The 23,497-nt window shown below is 41.9% G+C and overlaps 1 protein-coding gene across 3 annotated transcripts in view; it reads right to left on the bottom strand.

The window, feature by feature from the left end:
- The window catches only part of prkd1 (protein kinase D1), a 265,779-nt gene that overhangs the window by 140,913 nt on the left and 101,369 nt on the right, over positions 1-23,497 (bottom strand). For all 3 annotated transcript variants that reach the window (XR_011351249.1, XM_069916697.1, XM_069916698.1), the window contains exon 2: positions 22,078-22,216. Coding sequence is in view for 2 of the 3 variants with exons in the window: in XM_069916697.1 (XP_069772798.1) it covers positions 22,078-22,216 (139 nt within the window). In the remaining variant the exon portion in view is untranslated. The remainder of the gene's footprint in view (positions 1-22,077; positions 22,217-23,497) is intronic.

The following is a 23,497-nucleotide window of genomic DNA, read 5'->3' on the forward strand; positions in this document are numbered from 1 at the left end:
AATTCCAACAACCTGAGTTCCTGGACAAGACAAAGGAGATGATTGCAGACTTCAGGAGGATGGCAGTCACTACACAACAATGGCTCCATCATGGAAGAAGTTTAGAGCACAAAGTTCTTCACTGTGTACATAATGGATAACCTCACTTGGACCCATAACACATACTTATGGGTCAGGAAGGTGCAGCAACGGTTACACCTCATAAGGAGGTTGAGGGGAACAAAGTTACTGGCCCCCATCTTGTCAACATTTTACAGGAACACAATCTGACTGCATCATTGTGTGGTACGGTAGCTATAAAGCACCAGATGGGAAGTCAATACAGAGGATCATTAAAAAGCCTGACAGGGGTCTCCCTTTCGTCCACTGACAACATTCATCAGGAACATTGCTTAAATAGGGCTCAAAGAATTATTGAGAATTCCTACCATCAATTACACTGCATCCCTGACCAACTACCATCAAGGTGGTGGTTCAGGAGTGATAAAAGCAGCAGTGCCAGGCTGGGAATTAGCTTCTTCCTATAGGCTATAAGATTGATGAATGGTATCCTGTAATCTTGGGTCTCTTATAAATGAAATTGAGTACATTATTTGTTCATATTCATTTTATATATTTTTATGCATGTATGTGATTAAGATGTGCTGAATTTGTGAGAAATGTATGATGTGTGCACCATGATCCGGAAAAACGCTGTTTTGTCTGGTTGTATATGTACAGATAGATGATAATAAATTTGAACTTGAAATGAAAGGCAGTTTATCATTGTCGTGCTAAATCAATGTAAAATTAATCCCATAAGTCTGATGCTGTCAAAAGTCTGTCTTCTTTAGTTGCAATCTTTCCTTTAAAAAATTAACCATGCTCTGGCAGCTCATCATAATTAGTGCTCTAGTGTTTAGTTAATTAAAAATTGATTGCTGTTTAAAGGCTCAGCAAATATTTGAGATTTTCACCGGCATCCTTTTGCCTACTAGCAAGTATTTCGAGAAAAGAACAAAAGTAGTTTCTCTTGAATTTGCATCAGTATTGCATCAAATTCATGGATATCTTTGGAAAAACTTGTGGAAGTTTTTTTTTCCCCCAATCTGTTTTAGATACAAAACTGTAAGCAAAATTGTCTCTTCTCACAGTAATCCATTTTTCCTTCTCCATTCCCCTAGGCTAGGTTTTAGGTAATTACTGCCTTCCTAAATTTCAGGCTGGAGAAACTCAGCAAGTCAAACGGGGTAAAACACAAAAGTCTGCAGACACTGTGATTGAAGTAAAAATCACAATTGCTGGTAGACGAACCATCTACTTTCCATAGCAAAGATAAAGATACATAACCAATGTTTTGGGATTGAGCCCTTCATCAAGGTATGAGCCAATATGTCCATATTGAACCCTTCATCAAGCTATCAGCTCACTCAGTTCACAGTGAGATGGGTTGTTTAGACAGTTTATTGGCGGAAAGAATGGAATTTTGTACACATTGTGGGGACTAGTGTTTTACAGTAAGTTCAGCTGGATCGCAAATTATTCCTGTTCAGCACCCCATGATGGCAGGGAAAATTAGAGCATCTTTCTTTTGAAAGAGTTTGGCTGAACTCTTAAGAGTTAGATTGTGCGATTATGTCACCAAAGAACAGAGTAGCCTCAAGCAGTTTTCTTGTAATGCCTCAAGTTTTATTATTTGAACCAAGATGATCAACTGCGCTGTCCTTGCTTTGGCAGCTGGCTGATCAATCTCCTGTCCTGATTCCACTTTTTCCTGGCACTCTCCCCAGGTTGTGAGGGTGCAGGTGTTTCCTTCCCCTCATTGGCTTGGACTTGGGTGCCAGAAGCAGCCTGTCTTCCCTACTGGCAGTGAAATGAACCACACCACACACAACAGTCATCCTGGAGGACTTGCACAGCCTGGCTTCTCCAGGTATCTGAACCATGACTTCAGAATCCTGCCAGCTATTCTTTCACTCTTCCGGATACCATCACTGAAGGTCACCACCTGATATTATGAGTGGCCTTGAATTTTGAGATGGAGAAATGATTGCTGAACAATAACAAGTTATTAGAACTCACTGGATGTCTGCCATTAACATGTAGTGTGACAAATCAAGCTATTAAAATACAGAAGTAGGCCATTTAGCCCACAGGGTCCATGCTACTCCCAGAGAAACAAAACCATGAATTCTGCTCCCCTTTCCTTCTTTCCTTGTGTCTCTACAAGTTATTCCATTGCACACATGCCCATGAATTCCCCTTTGATTCCTTTTGCATTAAAATACACTGAAAAGTACTTTAGAGTGACCATTGACTTATCAACATAATTTTGGTACATGGGAGAAAAATGGAGCACATAGGAAAAACACACAGAGTGATGGGGAGAAAATGGGCAAACTCCACACACGTAAACGAGAGGGACTGCCAATGCTAGAAAACAAAAGCGACACACAAAACACTGGGGAACCCAGCGGGTCAGGCAGCATGCATGAAAGTCAACGTTTTGAGTTGTGACACCTCATCTGGAATACTTCCCGAAGGGTTACACCCTGAAACAGCAACAGTCTGTTACCTTCCATGGTTGCTGAGTTCCTCCAGTTTTGTGTGTCACTCCACAAAGACAGCATTGGAGGTCAGAATTGAACCCAGGTTCGTGGAGCAATGGGCCAGAATAAACTAGGAGCACTAACTGTTGGGACTGTAAGGTAGATGAATATTGATACGATAAATTCATTTTCACAAAATGCAACCCTTTGGGGCTCAAGTAGCAAGATGGTTCCTTGGGGTCTCAGTGGTGCAGATCATGGAACTGCTGCTCACAACATCAGAGACCCAGGTTCAATCCTGACCTCCATGGTTACCACATTGCTTAGACATGGTCTTGCTGTACTGTGCGAGTTTCCCCTGTCTGCTCCAGCTTCTTCCCATATCCCAAAGTCAAGCAGAGGCCACTGTACATTGCCTTTAGTCTATAGGTGAATGGCAGAATCTGGGAAGTTGATAGAAATGTGTAAAAAAAAAAGACTAAGTTGGCCAAAGGACAGATTTACATCCCGCATGCCAATGTGGGGTCATGTATTCCAAAGAATCAATCAGTTCTATTCTTTCTTTGCACTGTTGATTTTATTGCAAAGGTAAGAGAGTGACGATACCATCCTTCTCCCCAGGTGTCCCTCTTCCACCCAACAGCAGACACACTAAAGTCGGCTCCCACCAATGACCAATCCACACTTATTTTGCTGAGGTATGATCTCGATGCATCACCAAAGAGACATGGAAATAGATGCTGGGAAATAACTTTTCCCGGGACAGCCCATTAACACTAAATACAGATTTTTGTCACAAGTGTTGAGATATAGTTCACCAAAAGTCACCAAACTCAGGTGCTATTTTGACTGCTTCACCATGACAAAGCTAAAACTCGCTGTTCAGCCTCTCACCTGTTGTTCTCAGATATTTTCATCAGCTTTCTTTTTAAATGTGTTATCAACAGACTTCAACAAAAGTAATTACAAGAGTTTTGACCTAATTTCGAAAACACACCTTCAAGGTGAAAACTTTACTGAAGTCAGAGAATCTGTTGCAATCTCCACTCGAGAAGTTTGGGGGGGGGGGGTGTGGGGGGTGGGGGGTGGGGGGGGGGGCAGGGTTGTATAAAAGCATGAGGTCAGATGAGGTGACCGTGAACTTTGACCACAGTGCACCCACCACCAGTGAACTTCAGTTCAGTACTTTTGACCAGAAAGTGCAAATATAGTTTGGGGGGGTATGTTCAAGATAGTAGATTTATGGTACTCATTCTATTTATTCATTGGTCCAAATACATCCTAGTATGTCAATCCTAGTTTAATATATTTTCCCTGAAACGATGTGCAAATAATCCTAACACGTTTTAATGCACGGGAAGAAATTAGACATAAATTTAGGCATACATACAACATAGTAAAAGGCCATTTCGGCCTATGAGCCCATTTCCCCTAACACGTTTTAATGCACGGGAAGAAATTAGACATAAATTTAGGCATACATACAACATAGTAAAAGGCCATTTTGGCCTATGAGCCCATTTCCCCGAATTAGACCCAATTAACCTACAACCCCCAGTATGTATTGAAAGGTGGGAGGAAACCGGAGCCCCCGGAGAAAACCCATGCAGCCACTTCTTACATGCAGCGTGAGATTCAAACCCAAGTCCCGATTCCTGGTGCTGTAACAAAATGTTGTACTAATCACTTCGCGAACCATGCTTCCTGCAAAGGGGTAGCCTCATTCGATAGTGCAAACACAGAAAGAATTTTGCAACACAGTTGACTGGCTTTGCCCTTGTTGCTGTGAGACAGCCAGGTACTTCATGCACTGGAGAAACAGCACAAATGCCTGCTACATACACAGATCAAAGTGATTTTCAGCCTCAAAAGCAAGTTCCACAAAAATTGCCAGATCCATTCTTATTCAAATTCAAGCTTATTATCATCTAATTGCACGTACAACCCAACAAAACAGCGACCTCCAATTCTGTGTGTGGGATAGTAGGTGTCCTCCACGGTTTTGTGTGCCTTTTCAGACAATGATCCTGGTAGATCACATTGATTGTTTGGGGGGGGGGGGTGACCCCAGCAACTCTCTCTGCCAATCTTACAGTCATGTGGATTGACCTCCAATCAAATTCTCTACAACAACTGTACCACACTGTGATGCATCTGGCCAGGATGTTCTCAATAGAGCTCCTCAGGAAGGTTGACATAATGGTGGCTGGTAGCCATGCCCACTTCATTCTTCTGAGTAAGTGCAGTCGCTGTTGCACATTCCAGACAAGTATAGAAATGTTGAGTGTCCCCAGTAGGTCATTTGTTAAGTGCACTCCAAGGATCTTGATGCTCTCTATTCTCTCCACTACCGAGTCATTGATGTGTAGCAAAGGGTGGTCATTCCTGGTCCTCCTCAGGTCCACGATGATCTCTTTAATCTTGCCCCTGCTGAGACTCAGGTTGCTACTCTCACATTATATCACGAGATTTTCCATCTCTTCTCTATAGTGCGACTCATCATTGTTCCCGATGAGACCACCTGCTTTTGTATCATCTACAAACTTAATGACTCTGTTGGAACTGGATCTGGCATTGCAATTGTAGGTCCAAAGCATGAACAAGAGCGGGCTGAGCACATAGCCCTGTGGTGTGCCTGTGGTCAGCGTGACAGGGCTCGATGGTGAATGATCATATTAGGCAGCAAGCTGAAGTTGATGAACAGCAGTCTGAAGTATGAGGTGTCGTTTTCCAGATGGGTCTGAACAGAGTGGAGGGACAGTGGAAGCCGTTCTTCTATAGGCGAATTCATGTGGGCCCGGCGTCTCTGGAAGGTGCACTTTGGTGCATTCTATCCCAGGTACTTTAAGCATTTCATAATGGTGGAGCTCAGTGCCACGGGGCAGTAGTCAATAGGCCATTTCATGGCAGGCCCCAGCCTGGAGGCTGGCTACAAGCGTGGAGGGAAAACCTATCTTTCATAGAGCATCCCTAAAAGGCTGCTCCTGCATCACATTGCAGCACCTCGTAGCGCCCACGGGGGTCAATGGAGGTGAGGTGACTGGTGGCATAGTGGCACCCATCATAAATAAGTGCCAGAACAATGGCTATCTTCCCTACCCATAATCCCCCGCACAACTGGAACTGCTCTGTGTTTCCAAGAACAGTTCCAGCTTTGTGGGGGATTATGGGTAGGGAAGACAGCCATTGCACTGCCGCGTTTTGAGCCACAGAGAGCGGCACCAAAGGCCGAAGTGGCCTAGTGAGGCTTCGCAGCCCGCACTAGCCACCCCAACATCCCCCGCTGCCCTTACAGCTCCCGCCCGCCACCACTGCCTTGAAGGGGTCATGGACAGAGAGGGGTGAGTGGGGACATGGGTCGTGGGCTAACTGCATCATCAGCCTGCCCCCAACCTGATGCTTACAGCACTCTGCCGATGATCCTTTCCCGAAAAGGTTTGGATTCGGCGTCTCGGAGCTGGCCATGGCACATTAGATTGAAAGGGCCCATTGAGGCCTTTTTGGCCTCTCTGGTACTGGGATGGTGGTGGTTGAATTGAAACCCACAGGGTCAATGGACTGCTTCAGTGAGGTGTTGAAGACGTTCAGGTTATGTTTACAGCCTTTAACGACATTCCAGTCTCACTGGAAACGGATATAAAACAGCTGGTGACTTCTCTTTGCCTGGAACAATTTCACAGCATTCAAGTGTAATGAAAAAACTGATTAAGAAATCTCCACATCATTGCAGAAGAATATTCACCCTTGCTTTTGAGTGCACAATCCCTCTATCAATTCTTACATCAACGACTTGAAGTAACTAAATACAGTCCTCAAATTGGTGGATGCAGCACATAGTCAAGAAGGAAGGAGAGTGCTCAAGCCTCAAAGCCTCATTTTGTTACCCTCCCTGATCCTGAGAAAGTACTTTTTCTTATTAAAGGTCACTCCCAACAGTTCTGCCACACTATTCACCCATGTAATCTTTCAAACCAATGAAGCCTTGCAGGGGTTAATTGAAGATGGTTCCACAGCAGCATCAGAATCCATTCTGGTTAAGGATGGTTGATGGAGTTCTGCAAATACTCAAACAGGAAGGCAGAAGCATTCCAGAATTCCTGAGGCTTTTCAAAAGCCCGTGAATGAGAGTGGACATCATCTCTCATCACAAACATCATCTCTGTAAAAATTCCAAAGGCTTAGCAGTACACAAAGATTGCTAGTGTCTTCAAAACTGGGAAACCAAGAGATGGTCAGGAAATGCTTTGCCCAACATCCCTCTTATGCTCGGTCTTTGATTCTATTTAACCAGCCAAAAACAAATCAGTTTCTGAAGTAAAGAAAGCGATGGGGCCACGTGCTATTATTTCATTCACGCGTGAACTGAGACACAAAAAACAATACAGCATTTGTGGATCTTTTATCAATCTGTGATATCAATTGTTGGAAAGTTCTTGGTTTGAAATGTTTAAATGCAATCAGGAGTAAACCTTTCAAGACATTACAAGGTCCAGCAGATCAAGATCAGAGCAGCTCAGAAGGTGGCATAGTGAGTAGAGCTGCTGCCCACAGTTTCAGCAACTTAGGTTCGATCCTGACCTTGACCTCTGCCTTTGTTTACTTGGTTTCTATTCTCCCTCAGTGACCATGCATTTCCTCAGAGTGCTTTCGTCTCTTCCCACGTCCCAAAAATGTAGATGATCAGAAATTGCCTGTGGTGTGTGAATGAGTGCAGCATTTGGGAGAAATTGACAGGAATAACATGGGTTAGAGCAGGATTAGAGTAAAAATAAAATGGGTGATTGCTGTCTGGCACAAACTTGACCATACCTCTACGGCAATGATTGTGATGGTTCAGCGCTCCTTCCAAAGTTGTTCTTGGCCTGATTTAGCTATATGATGATGACATGTCACCATAACCAAATATTTGCTTATGCATGCAATCCAATTTTATCAGCTAAGTGTAGACCTCAAGAACATTTCTAATTTCCAAAATGGCAGATTAAGGCTCATTTTATTTCTTCATTGGACAAATCCCTTATGGTTGAAGATGTCATGCTTTCATTCAGGTTCTGAAGAGTCAAAGCATGCATGCCTTGTTTTAATGTGGAACAGCCATGGGACACCAGCTACCAAATGAGCTTGACAAAGTGAGGTCATAGTCCGAAGCTAAGGAGATCCAGGATAACTGGAGATCAGTTTCTGCTGGTCTGGACCTGCAGATTTTCAGAATTACTGGAAATTACTCCTGTTGCTACCCAAACACAATTTAATTCCTTTTTTTAATTAAATGTTGCAGAACATTATAATATAGTAAAAATCCTAAACTCCAGACTGCTCGGAGATAGGGTCAGTCTGGATTTTTGGACAGTACTTTTAAAATTCAAATTTAAGGAGGAAAAAGAAAAGATGAGCAGGTCAACTTTGATATTTTATTCATTAGTAAATACAGCATGCTTCATTTATCAAAATGTGTAGTTTTAAAGAAAAATAAAGTCAACACTTCACAAAAATGTAAACATAAAAAATTTCATTACAAAAAAAAGAGCATTTGACGCTTGAAAATATGTTTAACAATAAACATTGTAAAAGGAAAATACACTACAGTACATTTCCAATTTTCCAAAATACTCAGAACTGGACGTATATCGGTTAACTGCATTTTCTGAATATCTGATCTACAGCCCAGTTTAAGCAGCAGAATATCTGTATCGGCCATCACTGATTCCGACACCTCCCCACTACCATCGCCAATCCCGTCCAGGCACCAGAGATCCCCATTTGGATCCCCAACACCTCCCCAGGACCATCACAGAGCCTTCCCGGGAGCTCAAGATCCCCACTCAGATCCCCGACACCTCCCAACCATCACTGCAGAGGCACCTGATGTCCCCTCTTGGATCCCCGACACCTCCCCATCGCAGAGCCTGCCTTGGTGCCCAAGGTCCCTGCTCAGATCCCTGACACCTCCCCACTGCTGTTGTAGTACCTGCCCAGGCACCCAAGATCCCCTCCCCACCTCCATGGCGGAACCTGGCCAGGAGCCTGAGGTCCCCACTCAGATCCCCGACTCCTCCCCACCACTGTGGCGGAACCTGCCGGGTGCCCGAGGTCCCTGATCTGAGCCCTGCCCAGTAGCACCAGCATCCAGCAGTTAAAGCAACAACAAAGAATAGGGAAGGTTTTAAAGGATGAAATAAAGTTTAATTCTTCCCTTGAGTACATGAGAGCTCCGTTGGATTCAAAATGACCCTAACAGTGCGTCAGAGTTGCACTTGAGCACAGCAAGTTTAAAAAAATCAACTCTTTTTCAAGTTGTTACATCATGTCACAACCAACAATTTTCGTAGATAATTGGTAATTTCAGTAAGGTGGCTTTTGGATAATCGGAAGCGTTCTGTATACAAATTAATTTCTTTGTGTTAAGATTACCTGCATTAAGCATCATTGTTTGCTACCACTGTGCATCATAACACTTGCACACAAACAAAAAGCCACTAAATCCAAAAGGTTTTAGTGCCCAGATTCTCAAAGTGATCTGGATCTCTGGCATCTGGATTTTTGGACTTTTACTGTACACTTTTCCAGTGAACCCAGGGTGTTAAAGGGATCAACATACAGAAATGCTAAATGATCAGGATTCTTGAAAATTCAGATTTTATCAGAGTTTTACTATAAACAGACATTCTATGTGTGAATGTAAGATGGAATAAGGCAGAGTAGAATTTTAAACAGCCCACCACATGCTCCTAGAGTCTGCATTTGCTGGGCCAACAGCTACATGCCTACTATTACAGGCATTCGTAAAACATCCCTGGAAACCACAAATGAATCTCTCAAACTACAATATTTAAATTGCAACATCATACAACTCCTAAAAAGTATACAATTGGATTACCACTTAGATTCCCATTTGAGCTCATTTCCATGAATTTTGTGTTATTTGACAGATTAAAGTTTGTGAGGAATTGCTACAATGGGTAAGAGAGTCTTGGACAGGCTGCATAGGAGATCTAGCATTAAATCACAAGAAAGGTGTAGAAAAGCTGCGGCATCAACTAACCACCTACACCAAGCCCTAAAGAATTATATGTGAAGGAAAGCAGCTTGGCTTGTAGGTCCTCTTTGATGAGGCTACAGTTTATTATGAGCAAAAATCTTTAAAATAAATATGAACTTTGATTGATTCAAGAATTTGGAGCAGGAAGACATAATTTTCAAGTAAAGCCATTTAAGGGTGAAACTAAGCACCATTTTCCACTAAATATGTTGTAAAATCTGACATTGGCCTCCTAAAGTGCTGTGTGTTCTTGGTCAATTGAAACTTTCAAGATTAAAATGAATAGATATTTGCTTCATAAATGTTATCAAGGCATGCAGAAAAAGAAGTATAAATAAGAGTTGAAATCAGCGTGATCTAATTAAAAGGCTGAATTGGCTGAAGGATGTGAGGAAACTGTGTTGCTGTGCAACGTACAGAGTCTACTCAGTGTCTAATAGATTTTGAACTTTAATTTGTTTTTGCCTATTTTATTCCCGTCCTTTTTTTTTAAATAAAGAATAATGGACAAATCTGTTTGTTGTAATACCCAAACAGAATCAGACCATTCTTAGATGAGTTGTGGTTACGCTCCACTTTACTGGTGTTTTTTGATGTAAACAGAGACTCATTGAACAGAATTATTTCTTGCATTCCTAACCCTGAAAACCTCAATTACACAAAATGATAGCCAACAATGTGTTGATTAATCGGGACAGCTCTCATCCCAGGAGCTACAGTGCCAGTGTTTGTAATTACTTCAACAACACTAACAAGCAAATTCTCTTCATGTGAAGGCTTTCACTTAATTGCATGTTTTAAGAGTCATCGTTGCATTTGGAAAAAAAAATCACACCACAGTATACCTATTTTTCACAACTTAAAACAGTCTGTAAAGCATTTATTTGTTAAGTTCCCCAATCACACTGGGATCTTTCACTTTAGATTTCACTTTTAGTCAAACATACACTTGAAAATGACTGAAAACCCAAATTTAATACAGAAAACTTAAAATCCCCAGTTTAAATGAAACAATGACTTCAAGTTGCATCTTAAATTTTGTGAAGTTATTTTAAATACCATTTTTTTTTTTCTTTGGCTTGGCTTCGCGGACGAAGATTTATGGAGGGGGTAAAAGTCCACGTCAGCTGCAGGCTCGTTTGTGGCTGACAAGTCCGATGCGGGACAGGCAGACACGGTTGCAGCGGCTGCAGGGGAAAATTGGTTTGTTGGGGTTTTTCCTCCTTTGCCTTTTGTCAGTGAGGTGGGCTCTGCGGTCTTCTTCAAAGGAGGTTGCTGCCCGCCAAACTGTGAGGCGCCAAGATGCACGGTTTGAGGCGATATCAGCCCACTGGCGGTGGTCAATGTGGCAGGCACCAAGAGATTTCTTTAGGCAGTCCTTGTACCTTTTCTTTGGTGCACCTCTGTCACGGTGGCCAGTGGAGAGCTCGCCATATAACACGATCTTGGGAAGGCGATGGTCCTCCATTCTGGAGATGTGACCCACCCAGCGCAGCTGGATCTTCAGCAGCGTGGACTCGATGCTGTCGATCTCTGCCATCTCGAGTACTTCGACGTTAGGGATGAAAGCGCTCCAATGGATGTTGAGGATGGAGCGGAGACAACGCTGGTGGAAGCGTTCTAGGAGCCGTAGGTGATGCCGGTAGAGGACCCATAATTCGGAGCTGAACAGGAGCGTGGGTATGACAATGGCTCTGTATACGCTTATCTTTGTGAGGTTTTTCAATTGGTTGTTTTTCCAGACTCTTTTGTGTAGTCTTCCAAAGGCGCTATTTGCCTTGGCGAGTCTGTTGTCTATCTCATTGTCGATCCTTGCATCTGATGAAATGGTGCAGTCGAGATAGGTAAACTGGTTGACCGTTTTGAGTTTTGTGTGCCCGATGGAGATGTGGGGGGGCTGGCAGTCATGGTGGGGAGCTGGCTGATGGAGGACCTCAGTTTTCTTCAGGCTGACTTCCAGGCCAAACATTTTGGCAGTTTCCACAAAACAGGACATCAAGCGCTGAAGAGCTGGCTCTGAATGGGCAACTAAAGCGGCATCGTCTGCAAAGAGTAGTTCACGGACAAGTTTCTCTTGTGTCTTGGTGTGAGCTTGCAGGCGCCTCAGATTGAAGAGACTGCCATCTGTGAGGTTCTGGATGTAAACAGCATCTTCATTATTGAGGTCTTTCATGGCTTGGTTCAGCATCATGCTGAAGAAGATTGAAAAGAGGGTTGGTGCGAGAACACAGCCTTGCTTCACGCCATTGTTAATGGAGAAGGGTTCAGAGAGCTCATTGCTGTATCTGACCCGACCTTGTTGGTTTTCGTGCAGTTGGATAATCATGTTGAGGAACTTTGGGGGACATCCGATGCGCTCTAGTATTTGCCAAAGCCCTTTCCTGCTCACGGTGTCGAAGGCTTTGGTGAGGTCAACAAAAGTGATGTAGAGTCCTTTGTTTTGTTCTCTGCACTTTTCTTACCATTACTGACCAAGTTAAATACTTACCCTAGCTACAGTTAAAAAAAATATTTTCAGGGTCATAATTTCAAATTGAATCCTGAGTAACAAGACCATAAAAAGAAACAGAATGAGGCAATTCAGCCCGTCGAGTCTGCTCGGCTATTCAAATCATGGCAAATGTATTTTCCCTCTTAACCTCTTTCGCCCTCTTAACCTCTTTCGCCCTCTTAACCTCTTTCGCCCTCTTAACCTCTTTCGCCCTCTTAACCTCTTTCGCCCTCTTAACCTCTTTCGCCCTCTTAACCTCTTTCGCCCTCTTAACCTCTTTCGCCCTCTTAACCTCTTTCGCCCTCTTAACCTCTTTCGCCCTCTTAACCTCTTTCGCCCTCTTAACCTCTTTCGCCCTCTTAACCTCTTTCGCCCTCTTAACCTCTTTCGCCCTCTTAACCTCTTTCGCCCTCTTAACCTCTTTCGCCCTCTTAACCTCTTTCGCCCTCTTAACCTCTTTCGCCCTCTTAACCTCTTTCGACCTCTTAACCTCTTTCGCCCTCTTAACCTCTTTCGCCCTCTTAACCTCTTTCGACCTCTTAACCTCTTTCGCCCTCTAAACTTTGAAACTCTTACTGATCAAGAACCTATCAAACTCTGCTTTAAATCTACCCAATGACTTGGCCTCCACAGACATCACAGATTTACAGATTCACCACCTCTCTGGCTGAAGAAATCTCTCATTGAAAGGGACATCTTTTTATTCTGAGGCTGTGCCCTCTGGTCCTAGACTCCCCGCTATTGGAAACCTCTGCTACACGTCTACTCCATCTAGCTCCTTCAACATTCAGAATGTTTTAATGATATCCCTCCCACCCCTTCCCGCATCCATCCTTGTATTAAACTGCACCATCGTTAATCTCAGAGTTCACAAAATTGCAAGTGTGGTACTAGCAAACCATGCACAGGAATTCCTGACTATATTTTGAGCTAAACTGTTTTAGCATTAAAATCAGCACAGCAGAATATAACCACATTACAAAAAGATAAGATTAATTTCTGACAGAAGCCTGTAGTACAGAGACCGCAGTTCTCAGTGACATATCTTACCACATTCCCTGGACTGAGCAAACAGTCTCTTGATATCTGCTCAAACAAAACAATTCCATGGTGTCCATTTCAGAGTTTGATGAATCTTGGTCAGTGGTGCTAGTCACTTTTTTAATACTTGGTGGTTTCTTAAATCAACTTCTTCTAGACTCAAGTGAAAATGGGGCAATCTCCTCCTAGAATAAACTATTCACTCCATGAATTAACCTGGTGAATCCATGCTGTACTAACTTCAGAGGAAATGTGTCCATCCTCAAACAAGGAGACTATCCTGTCAAAACAGCTAGTCAAGTGCTCACTACTATCATCTTAAGGACGGTAAAGTGCTGATCTTGGCAGCAACATTTACACCCCACATGAAAAGATAAAGAACAAAGCAAAAAAGCTCGAGTAGGCTGTTCGGGCCGGGACATCTAGTCCGCCATTCAATAACGCCACAGATGATCTTTTAATACAGTTCCATTTCTCTGCCCCAACACCATATCAAATGATTCTCTACAAAAGTGAGAAATTTCTTCATCCCAGGGGTAAAGACTCAAAGAAATTCTGTGTCCAAGAGAGGTGTGGAGTCGAGGTAACTGGGTGTATTCATGAGAAATATTATTTTGAGATTGTGATCCTGGTTCTATGTACCACAGCCAATGGAAATAAAATTCAGGTGTTCAGATATTTTTCAAGTCCCATAAAATGGTGTTTGCTTCAGTGAGATCATTTCATATTCTTGTGAATTCCAGACAGTATCAGCTCAGTCTGCTTAATCTTTCCTCTTAGGTCACATCCATTGCTTCAGGAATCAGTGCAGTCCAGTGAACTTCTCTTGTATTTCCTCCATCATTAGCACATTTTTCTCTTTAGGAAGACTAAATCTGCACACAATATTCTAAATGGGATCTCGCCAGATCATGTCTATGCTTCTGAGACCTAACTACCTTCAGCGTGCACCTAAAAGGCACTGGAAAGGTAGCATTAATGTCATTTCTGCAAGATCTTACAAAATTCATTTGTAAGATTTCAAAATGTCAGTGAGCTCTTCCAGGCCCCAGTTACTCTCATGGGAAGAGATTACCGGATGAACAAAGAGAAAGATGAAAGGAGGTGCTTAAAGACTTCCTTGAAGAAATACAACACATACACAGTCTTCAAACAACATGGCTTTCCCTCTCCCACCATCAACTTGTCACTCACACACATATCTTCCATTACCCGCACATTTGCCCTTGCCCCAAACGCCCTCACACACAAGGACTGGATTCCTCTTGTCCTCACCGACCATCCCACCATCCTCCACCTGCAACACATACTTGTTATGTGAAGGTTCGCATAGATCCCACACGTTAAAACCAGACCGAGATCGAAGTACAAAGTTTATTCTCAGGAGATGCAAAAGAAACAATGGAATCTAAAGCTAAATTAACTTAAACAAACAGTTCACAAGGGGGTGAATATGTACTGTGGGTAATGAAAGAAAACCGACAAAGCTTAGGAATGGCACAAGCACACATACAGTAAACAATCAGATCAAGGTAACGCTTCGTGGCCCCCACCCTTTGACCTGTATGGAAACAGCTCTAACTAACTGGCCTCGGGACTCACCCCAACCCAATACAGAAGGTGATACTCAAGGGCCACGAGGAGTCAAGAGAGAGAGAGCAAAGGAAAGCATGGTCCTTTATAATGCTAGAGGATCCAGCCCAGATCATTTAAAAGGGTCAAACAGCTCGGTGCCAGCAGAGTTAATCTAATTACAACAGCCAATGGCCCAAAACCAAGTACAGGTAGGCTGGAGAGTGCTGTCCAGGTAATTTACACGGCACCAACAGCAAGGTGTGGATTAATGGGTGGGGTGGAACTAAACACTGATTGACAGCTGGTGTGTCCTCTGACTAGGTAGGGGACAGTGCTGTCACATGACAGCCACAACCCTTTCCAATTCAATCCTCCTCTGCCATTTCCATCACTAAACACCTATTTCCCTCTCCTCCTCTCTCTGCCATTTTCAGGGACTGCTCCCTCCATGACCCTTGTTCATTTCTCCCTCCCCAAGGAGTACCTACTCCTTGACCACAGGAGATGCTCACATGCACCCACACCTCCTCCCTCATCAGCATTCGGGGCCCCAATCTGTCCTTCCAAGTAAAGCAACATTTCATTTGTGAATCTGCAGGGGTCAGCTACTACATCTGAGGCTCCTGTTGTGTTCTTCTCTGCATCGGAGAAACTGGTTGCAGACATGGAGATTGCTTTGGTGAGCAGCTCGACTCTGTCCACTGCTATAGGGTGGATCTCCCACTGGCCACCCACTTCAATTTCCCATCCCATTCCTTTGCTGACATGTTTTCCCATGTTGTCTCATGCACATCCAGACCAAAACCACCCACAAATTGGAAGAACACCACCTCAACTTCTGACGGAGCACTTCCAACCAGATGGCATTAATATCGATCTTTGACTTTTATTAAAAACCACCCCCCTCCCCCCAGCTCTTCCCCTGTCACCTTCCTCCAGCTCTGTTTCTCTCTCTTTTTTACTTGTCTCCTTTCACACAGACAATCAATTCTCACCTCTCCCCTCATCATATCTAATTAACACCTTTTGTTGGTCTGGATTTCTCCCCCAGCCGGCACTGTCTGTATTCTGAGATTTCCTGTCTTTGGCTCATACTGCTTATTCCTTGAAAAAGGGGAGCATCGGTAATATGCTGCATCTTGGCCTCCTCTATTCGCTGAAAGACTGCCGAGTTCCTCCAGCACTTCGGTGTGTTTTTGCATACACAGTTGCGCCCAGCTGCCTACAGTCTCCTGGTCCATGCCTATTTAAAATTGGAGAAGGTACAGTTGAGACAGTGTTGAGGAGCACACAGAAGTCCCCTGCATAAGCACACACCCCATTTACCACCTCTTTCCCCATCCGTGGGAGCCTGCTGGTTTCCTACACTGACCTCATTAGACACTTACAACACAAAAACAAGTGAAAGCAAGTTATCCTGAAACTTACTTAAAAATGAATGAAAATATAATTACAGAATGCATCTTCACTATTTGTCCATTATTAATGACACAACTTAACTTGCTTGGGCCTGCAATATAGTCCTGAGAAACTCCTGCAAGAGTCCTGGGAACAACATCACAACCATCTTCACTTGCACAATGTATGACTCCAACCACTGGAATGTTTTCCCTTCAATATTTATCAGTTTTATCAGATCCCCATGATATCACACTTGATATGCTGGATTCTGACAATAGCACTTGTTCTCATCAAAAGTACAGCTCTTATATCCATGTTTGGACCAAGGCTGTTCTCCAAATGCAAATTCCTGATTGTCTGCCCATTCTCCTCCTTGGTTCTGTGACAGTGACATTCTCTGTCTATTGCCAAAACAAACTTTTTTTGTTTCCCCAAATCAAGCATTAATGCTGGAAGCACAGAGGCAATACTTACGTCCAATCATCCTGCATCTCCTGATAAATTATTGGATGCATATTCTATTAGACAATCAAAAATTTCAAAACTGAGGTTTGATTTTTTTGGGGAAAATTTTATTTATTGATCATATTAAATCATACAATAAAAATATGAGTAAATACATAATATTTTATCCAATATAACCCCCCCCCAACCTCCCCCCCCTCTAAACTACTCCAAAGAAAGAAAGAAGAAAATAGAGTAGAGGAGGAGATCAACTAACATAACAACCTACAATTATTGCCATGGTTTGGGGCAACTCTATCAATTTGTGGGGGGAAATAACCTATTACAAATTCAATCTCATATATCTCATATACGAGCTCCAAATTTTAACAAACAAAGAATAATTATTACATAAATTATAAGTCATCTTTTCCAATGCAATGCAAGACCTCATTTCCAAATGCTATCGTTGAATACTCAAATCAGTTTCATTTTTCCAAGTAATTGCCAAACATTTTCTAGCCACAGCTAAAGCCAATCTCAAAAAAGCAATTTGAGACTTTATCTAATTTTAATTCCAAACTCAATTTCTTAATATAACCCAGTAAAAATACCATAGGATCAAGTGAGGTTTGATGATTTTTGACAAGGACGTATAGGAAGGTAAGTAACATAGTAAAATTTAAATATCAAGAAAATCCCCATTCTCAGTGATGGCTGGGCCCAGCATATAGCATTTTTGCTCATACCTGATGAAAGGCTCAGACCCAAAATGTTGCTCATGTATCTTTGCCTTCAATGGACACCAGGATCTGCTGGGTTTCTCCAGCACTTTTGTGTATTTTCTACAATCACAGGATCTGCAGACTTTCTTGTTTCACATCAATGTTGACCTTCAATTTATGTGAACACCTTCCCCAATCTCTCTTTCCCTACTCCCTCTGTCACCCTTCCTCTAACTCCTCAGCCCTTCTCCTAACAGACAGCTATCTCTCTTCACCCTGTGCCTTCTTGCCCATCACTTCTCAAGCTCCTTCCACCTTCAACCTGTATCCACCTATCACCTGTTAGCTGTGCACCACCTTCTCCATGCACACCCCTCCCCACCTCATCCAGGGGTCTGCCTGACTTTCAACTGACTTTTGCTTCTTATAGACGCTCTGTGACCTATTGTTTCTTCTGCACATTTCACTGCTGGTCTAGACCCCAGGATCAGCAGATTTCTTGTCTATACCAAAGCCCACGCATGGTTGAAAAAAAAGTTACAACTTTATGATTGCCTGAGATATAGAATGAAGTTGAAGAACATTACAGTCTTCTAAGAAGATACAGATTATTAGTAAAAGTAGAATATTTTCATACTCCTCAAAAAAATTGTCAGTAGGAAATCAGTATTTCTTATCAGTATAAAATTATATAAAATGCATGCATGTCATATTTGCTATTGTAGCGGCACTATGGCAGCACTACAACTCACAGAAGGCATCAAACCGGCCAGCGTGTGTAGGGTGTGTGATTCGGGCTTTTAAAAGGTTGCACGGGTTATGAAGAATGAATCTGCTTGATTCACTCTAAAAACGCCTTGTGTGGTTATTTCATCACGTCCACTATGATTCCATAGCCACACTATCTTAAATAAGCATGGCCCTTTAATATTTGAGGCTTCATTGCTCTTGAGAGTGCAAAAGCAAATATGAACAGAAGAGAAGATTTGCCACTATTTATTGCAGGCATGGTCTGATAGCTCAGGAGATATTTGCACAGGCCATTAAGCAATTTAACTACATCAGATTCAACTGCACAGATGTTGAATTCACTAATTTAAATGAATGAAAATTTGCAAGGCTGTGTGTGTGTTATTCTCTCTACCCAATGCAAGTTCCATACCCAAGAAATTGCAGAGGACACTGCTCTTTTGTATTTTCTCTTTAATGAATTCTGATAAAATGCCAGTCTTCAGATTATTAACAGGAGATTATTAACAGGCATCATTTGAAACATTGTTATCCAAATTAATGTTGACGATATCTTCAACATTCAAGTCATTATACACCCAAAGAAAATGCACTACATTTGTAAACATTATTTTGTGTCAAAAATATTAATGGCAGATAAAATAATAGATATTCAATGTCTAATTTTGATGTAAAAATTAATCACTGCTTAAGTTTTGCTTAGATCACAGCATGTCATTCATCAAAGACTTCAAAAATCTAAATCTCGAAGGTTCAACATTGAATGTATTGCAGAACTCAGCAGCTTAGATATATAAAATTCAAATGAAACATGAAAGTCTGCAGACACTGTGATTGCAGTGATTGTATCTTGAAGAAGGGCTCAGGCCTAAAACATCAGTTACATGTTGATGCAATCACAAAGAAGGCTCACCAGCAGCTATAATTTGTGAGGTGTCTGAGGAGATTCAGTATGTCACCAAAAACTTTCGTAAACTTCTACAGGTGTATTGTGGAGAGCATTCTGGCTGGCTGCATCAGTGCCTGGAATGGAGGTGGCAACTCACAGGACAAGAAACTCCAGAGTATTATTAACTCAGTCTGCAACATCACAGCCACCACACTTCACTCCACCGAGGACATCTACACGAGGCAGTGTCTTAAAAAAAGTAGCCTCTATCCTCCAAGACCCCCATGACTCAGGCCATGCCCTCTTCACTCTGCTACCATAGGGAAAAAGGTACAGGAGCCTATAGATGAGCACTAAAGGACAGCTTCTTCCGCAATGCCATCAGATTCCTGAATAATCAATGAACCAAAGACAATACCTTACTTTTAATGCACTTTTTTTTATAGTTATGTCGTAAGATGGTTATAATATGAATGTTTGCATTATAATTCTGCCACAAAACATCAAATTTCATGACTTGTTCATAACAATAAATTCTGATTCTGATACATCTTTACCTCTTATGGTCACTACAAGACCTGTTGAGTTCCTCCAGTTTTTTTGTATAAAATTCAAGGCCTATTTTTCAGATATAAATTCTTCACTCAATAAGTAAGGGAAATTAATTTCCTTTATACTTCCAGCCTGTTAGCTAAACAATTTAAAGGATGCAGGTTCAAGTCAGAAGTTCTAATTTCGTGCCTAATGAGCAATTGCAGAGCCAAGCTTGGCAGCTACTCAAATGGCTTGACAACACTGAAAAACATCTTACAGGCTCAAAGTTAGTTGCTCCTGTTTACATCCTGTATGACCTCTTCCATTCAACTGTGCATTCTGTTAGAAATCCACCTCACCATTTGGAAAACATTGTCAGTTTGATGCAAGAACAAGAATGCCTGTGGTGTGCATGTAGCAACCATACCTTGTCAGTCTGCAGTACAACCGTCCCCATGACAAAAATTCTCACTGAGAATTCTATTAAAGAGAACAAAGGTGAAAATGAACAGCTTCAATCCCTTAATGACAATTATCGAAGCAACAGTAAGACTTTGGCCAAAGGGAAGGGTTCTCTGCAAATGACTGTTCAACATGAATCCGTGTTCCCAAGAGAGAGACAAATACAATTGGATTCTACAATCGGCCTCAAAGGAGTCCTTACTTACACTATGAGGCAGCTATAATTTCATCCATTAAGATAATTGTTGTGGGCATGTTTCAATGCATTAACCTCATGACCTGGCAAGAACCAGATGATAGGAGGAACAGATAGCAACAACAAAAGTAATAAATATCAATGAAGAAAAGAGAAACCAAGGAAATACAGTAAATAGGAAACAGAAATGAATAACAATGAAAACGACAATGTGAGCATTCATCGTGGAAAATGAATATTCTAGACGTAACACAAACAGAAGTCAGCCTGGATTCAGAAAGGAAAGATTCCGCCCGATCAATCTCCCTTCACTTCTTTGAAGAAATGGCTTCTGGAAATGCTGTACTTCCAAAATTAGTTTAATAATTTTTCAATCCAATTGCTGTTTCTTGTCGCATGTAGTGAGATACAGTGAAAAATGTTGGTTTTGCGTGTTTTCCAGGCAAGTCAACTCACACTTTGGCATGACATGTAGAACAAATAAAACAACAGTGCAAAGTTTACGCTCCAGAGGAAAAGTTCAAATTCAAGCGGTGCAAGGGCAACATCATTTTACTCACGAGAGGCCCATTCACGAGTCCGATAACAACAGGGAAGAAACTTCAAATTAAAATAAATCTAAAATGCTGCAGGGATTCAGTAAAATAACCCAGGAATGATTCAAAAATTGGCCGAAGAGTTGGAAACAATGAGTAAACATAAGGAGATACGAGAAAAAGTTTGTAGGGAAAACCCTTTACAAAAGAGTTGGATTCTACCAAAGAGGGAACTTGGATCTATCCAGAGGGTTTTCCTTTTGTAAATAATTTATTGTGAATAAAGTTTAATTTTGGTTTAAAAAAAAATTGATGAAGGAATGTGAAGCAACCAACATCATAAAGGATCACATTCACCCTGGTCACAATTTCATCAGGTAAAGTCTTGAAGTCTTTTACCTCCAGGTTCAAGAACAATTTTTTAATCCAACAGCCATCAGTCTCCTGAACTTCCCCATACTACTCTATCTGTTTCACACTGCCAGATGAATGTGGATTGAACCTGGGAATTTAGCAGTTCACCTGCTAGTGCAAACACACCATACCCAACAGGGGTGGGGTACAAATCAACCTGGGACTGATACACCCCAGGAGGTTGAATAAGAGTCGAGTTGTTTTGACACTGCTCCAATGTGAATGGGCTCACTGCAGTAGATTTTCCTATGCTTTGTAAACATTGTTCGCGTATGTCTTACCAAATTGTGCGCTTTTTTCCCCCATGCTCCTTTATACATTGTGTACATGTGTGCTTTATTCTCACTGCCCTGCGCATACGTAATACATCACTCAGGACATCACCACTGGAGGTTGGGCCCCCCCTTAGCTCCGCATTGTTAAAGAACGCATGAACCCAGGATTTCATGATCCAGTGTGAATACCCCATCTGGTATTTCAATACGGATCATTCACTCACCTACTTAGTGGGTTGGCAGTATAAAAGGGGCTAAAAGTCACTACTCCAAATGAACCAAAGATCCATCAGCATTATTGAAACAGCACTTTTTTTGCACTCCTGCTACTGTGAACATTTATCCTTTTATATGTTATCTTTTTTCCCCAGAGTGCATTGTGTTAATTTAATTTATCCTTGTTTGTTGGTGTGTTTTATGTGCCTATATTTGTGTAGCTGAATCAAGCAAGAACTTCATTACATCTATGCCTTGTATTTATGTAAATGACAATAACCTCGGAATGAGACTAAACTGAATTATAATTACCATGATCTTGTGAAGTTATGCAGATTTCAATTGCATTTCCTCAAAAACAATTTATCCACTAATGCCACCTGATCATTAATGCGGAGCCCTTCCATTGCATCTTTCAATAAGGTAACTTCCACCAACACTGGCATTAAAATAAAAGTTGTGAGTAAAGATCATGAATCGATGCATGTTGATCAGATTCAAATCAAGTTGTATTGACATTATATTATGACAAAGAAAAGATGAATCCATGTTATAGGTTACCTGACAGGACAACTTCAATTAAATCTCCTTCTTGAATATCAGAAGCAGCCTTCACTAACTGTAAGATGTTTTCTGAGTTAGGTTCATGACGGAACAAGAGAATTTTGTCATACATCCCATAGAAGCCACATTCAGGAAACTGAAACAACAGAGATCAAAAAATAAAGCATTAGTAAAAATCTAACAGTGCAAAAGAACATAAAATTGGCACAAAAAGTTATGCTTCAAATTTCTCAGGAAAAAATAAGTATTAATGTAGTATTTTTGCAATTTATTAATTTATAGAACATTACACATTACTCCTCAACTCAGGGATATTCATCTACTGGAGTCACATTACTGAACACCCTCCATTCTCACAGTCCACCCCTGGTGCTAAGATTTGGTCAAGCCAATCAGTGGACTGATCCTAAAATGCACAATCCATGCCAGCTTCCAGGCTCTCTGGCTGTTTCACCAGAGAATACTGGCCAACTCAGCATGGGTGGAAAGAATAACGATCCTTCATCTGCAAAGCGGAAAACAAAAGAGAGTTTTAAGTTGGAGGGAATGACAGAAGGGCAAAAGGGACTTTTGTGATAGATTGGGGTTGGGTTGTTCCTGGGGAATTGAAGGATGACAAAAATACGTGGCAAATACCTGCTCAATCAGTGGGGAAAAAAACCCAATACCAAAGATAAAAGACTTACAACAAACATGCCTAGTTCTGACAGAGACAGGGAAAACGAGTTATGGAAGGTCAGAAAATGTGATAGAGTCCAAAAATGACAGAAATGAGGTGCAATTCCTTAACCTTGCCTCTTTATAGCAGTTCAGCAGGTCAGGATGGGAATGCGGTAGCAAATTAAAGTGGCAGGGATCAGAGAGCTCAGGGTTGTCCTTGAAGATTGTGCACAGGTGTTCCCCAAAGCTGCCAGCCAAGCTGCAATGGTTTCTTCATTGTTAAGGTGTGCGCATTTAAAACACCAAATAGATTGGAAGTCGAGCAAGTGAAGCCGCCACACACCTATCTGATGAACCTGAAAAATCTTTAACTGCCCTCAACTTTAAGGCTTCAGTTGGGCAGTAGCCTGTAAGTTGCTGGATCTGTTGAAATGAAGGAAGAGGAGATATCCCTCAGCAGGGAGGGCAAGGAGATCTCTCCCCTCCTCATTTCAATGACTCCTTTTGACCCCACCTTTTACAGATTAGACATTATGTTGACTGCTCAGAAATTCCAAAGCATCAAGACCAAGAACCAGCTGCCTGTATGCAAGATCATACTTTTCTGACTTTAAATTACAGGAAAACTGGCCCCATTCTCTTCATGCTACACTTAATACTCACAGTTTGGCCATTAACTTGCTTCACATTGTGTCTGTGAACCTTTAGGGGTATAACATCTGTTCTATCTGGCATATATGAAAACTTTTTGAGTCTT

This window comes from Narcine bancroftii, chromosome 2 (assembly GCF_036971445.1).
Source record: "Narcine bancroftii isolate sNarBan1 chromosome 2, sNarBan1.hap1, whole genome shotgun sequence".
In the NCBI taxonomy this organism is placed as follows: Eukaryota; Metazoa; Chordata; class Chondrichthyes; order Torpediniformes; family Narcinidae; genus Narcine; species Narcine bancroftii.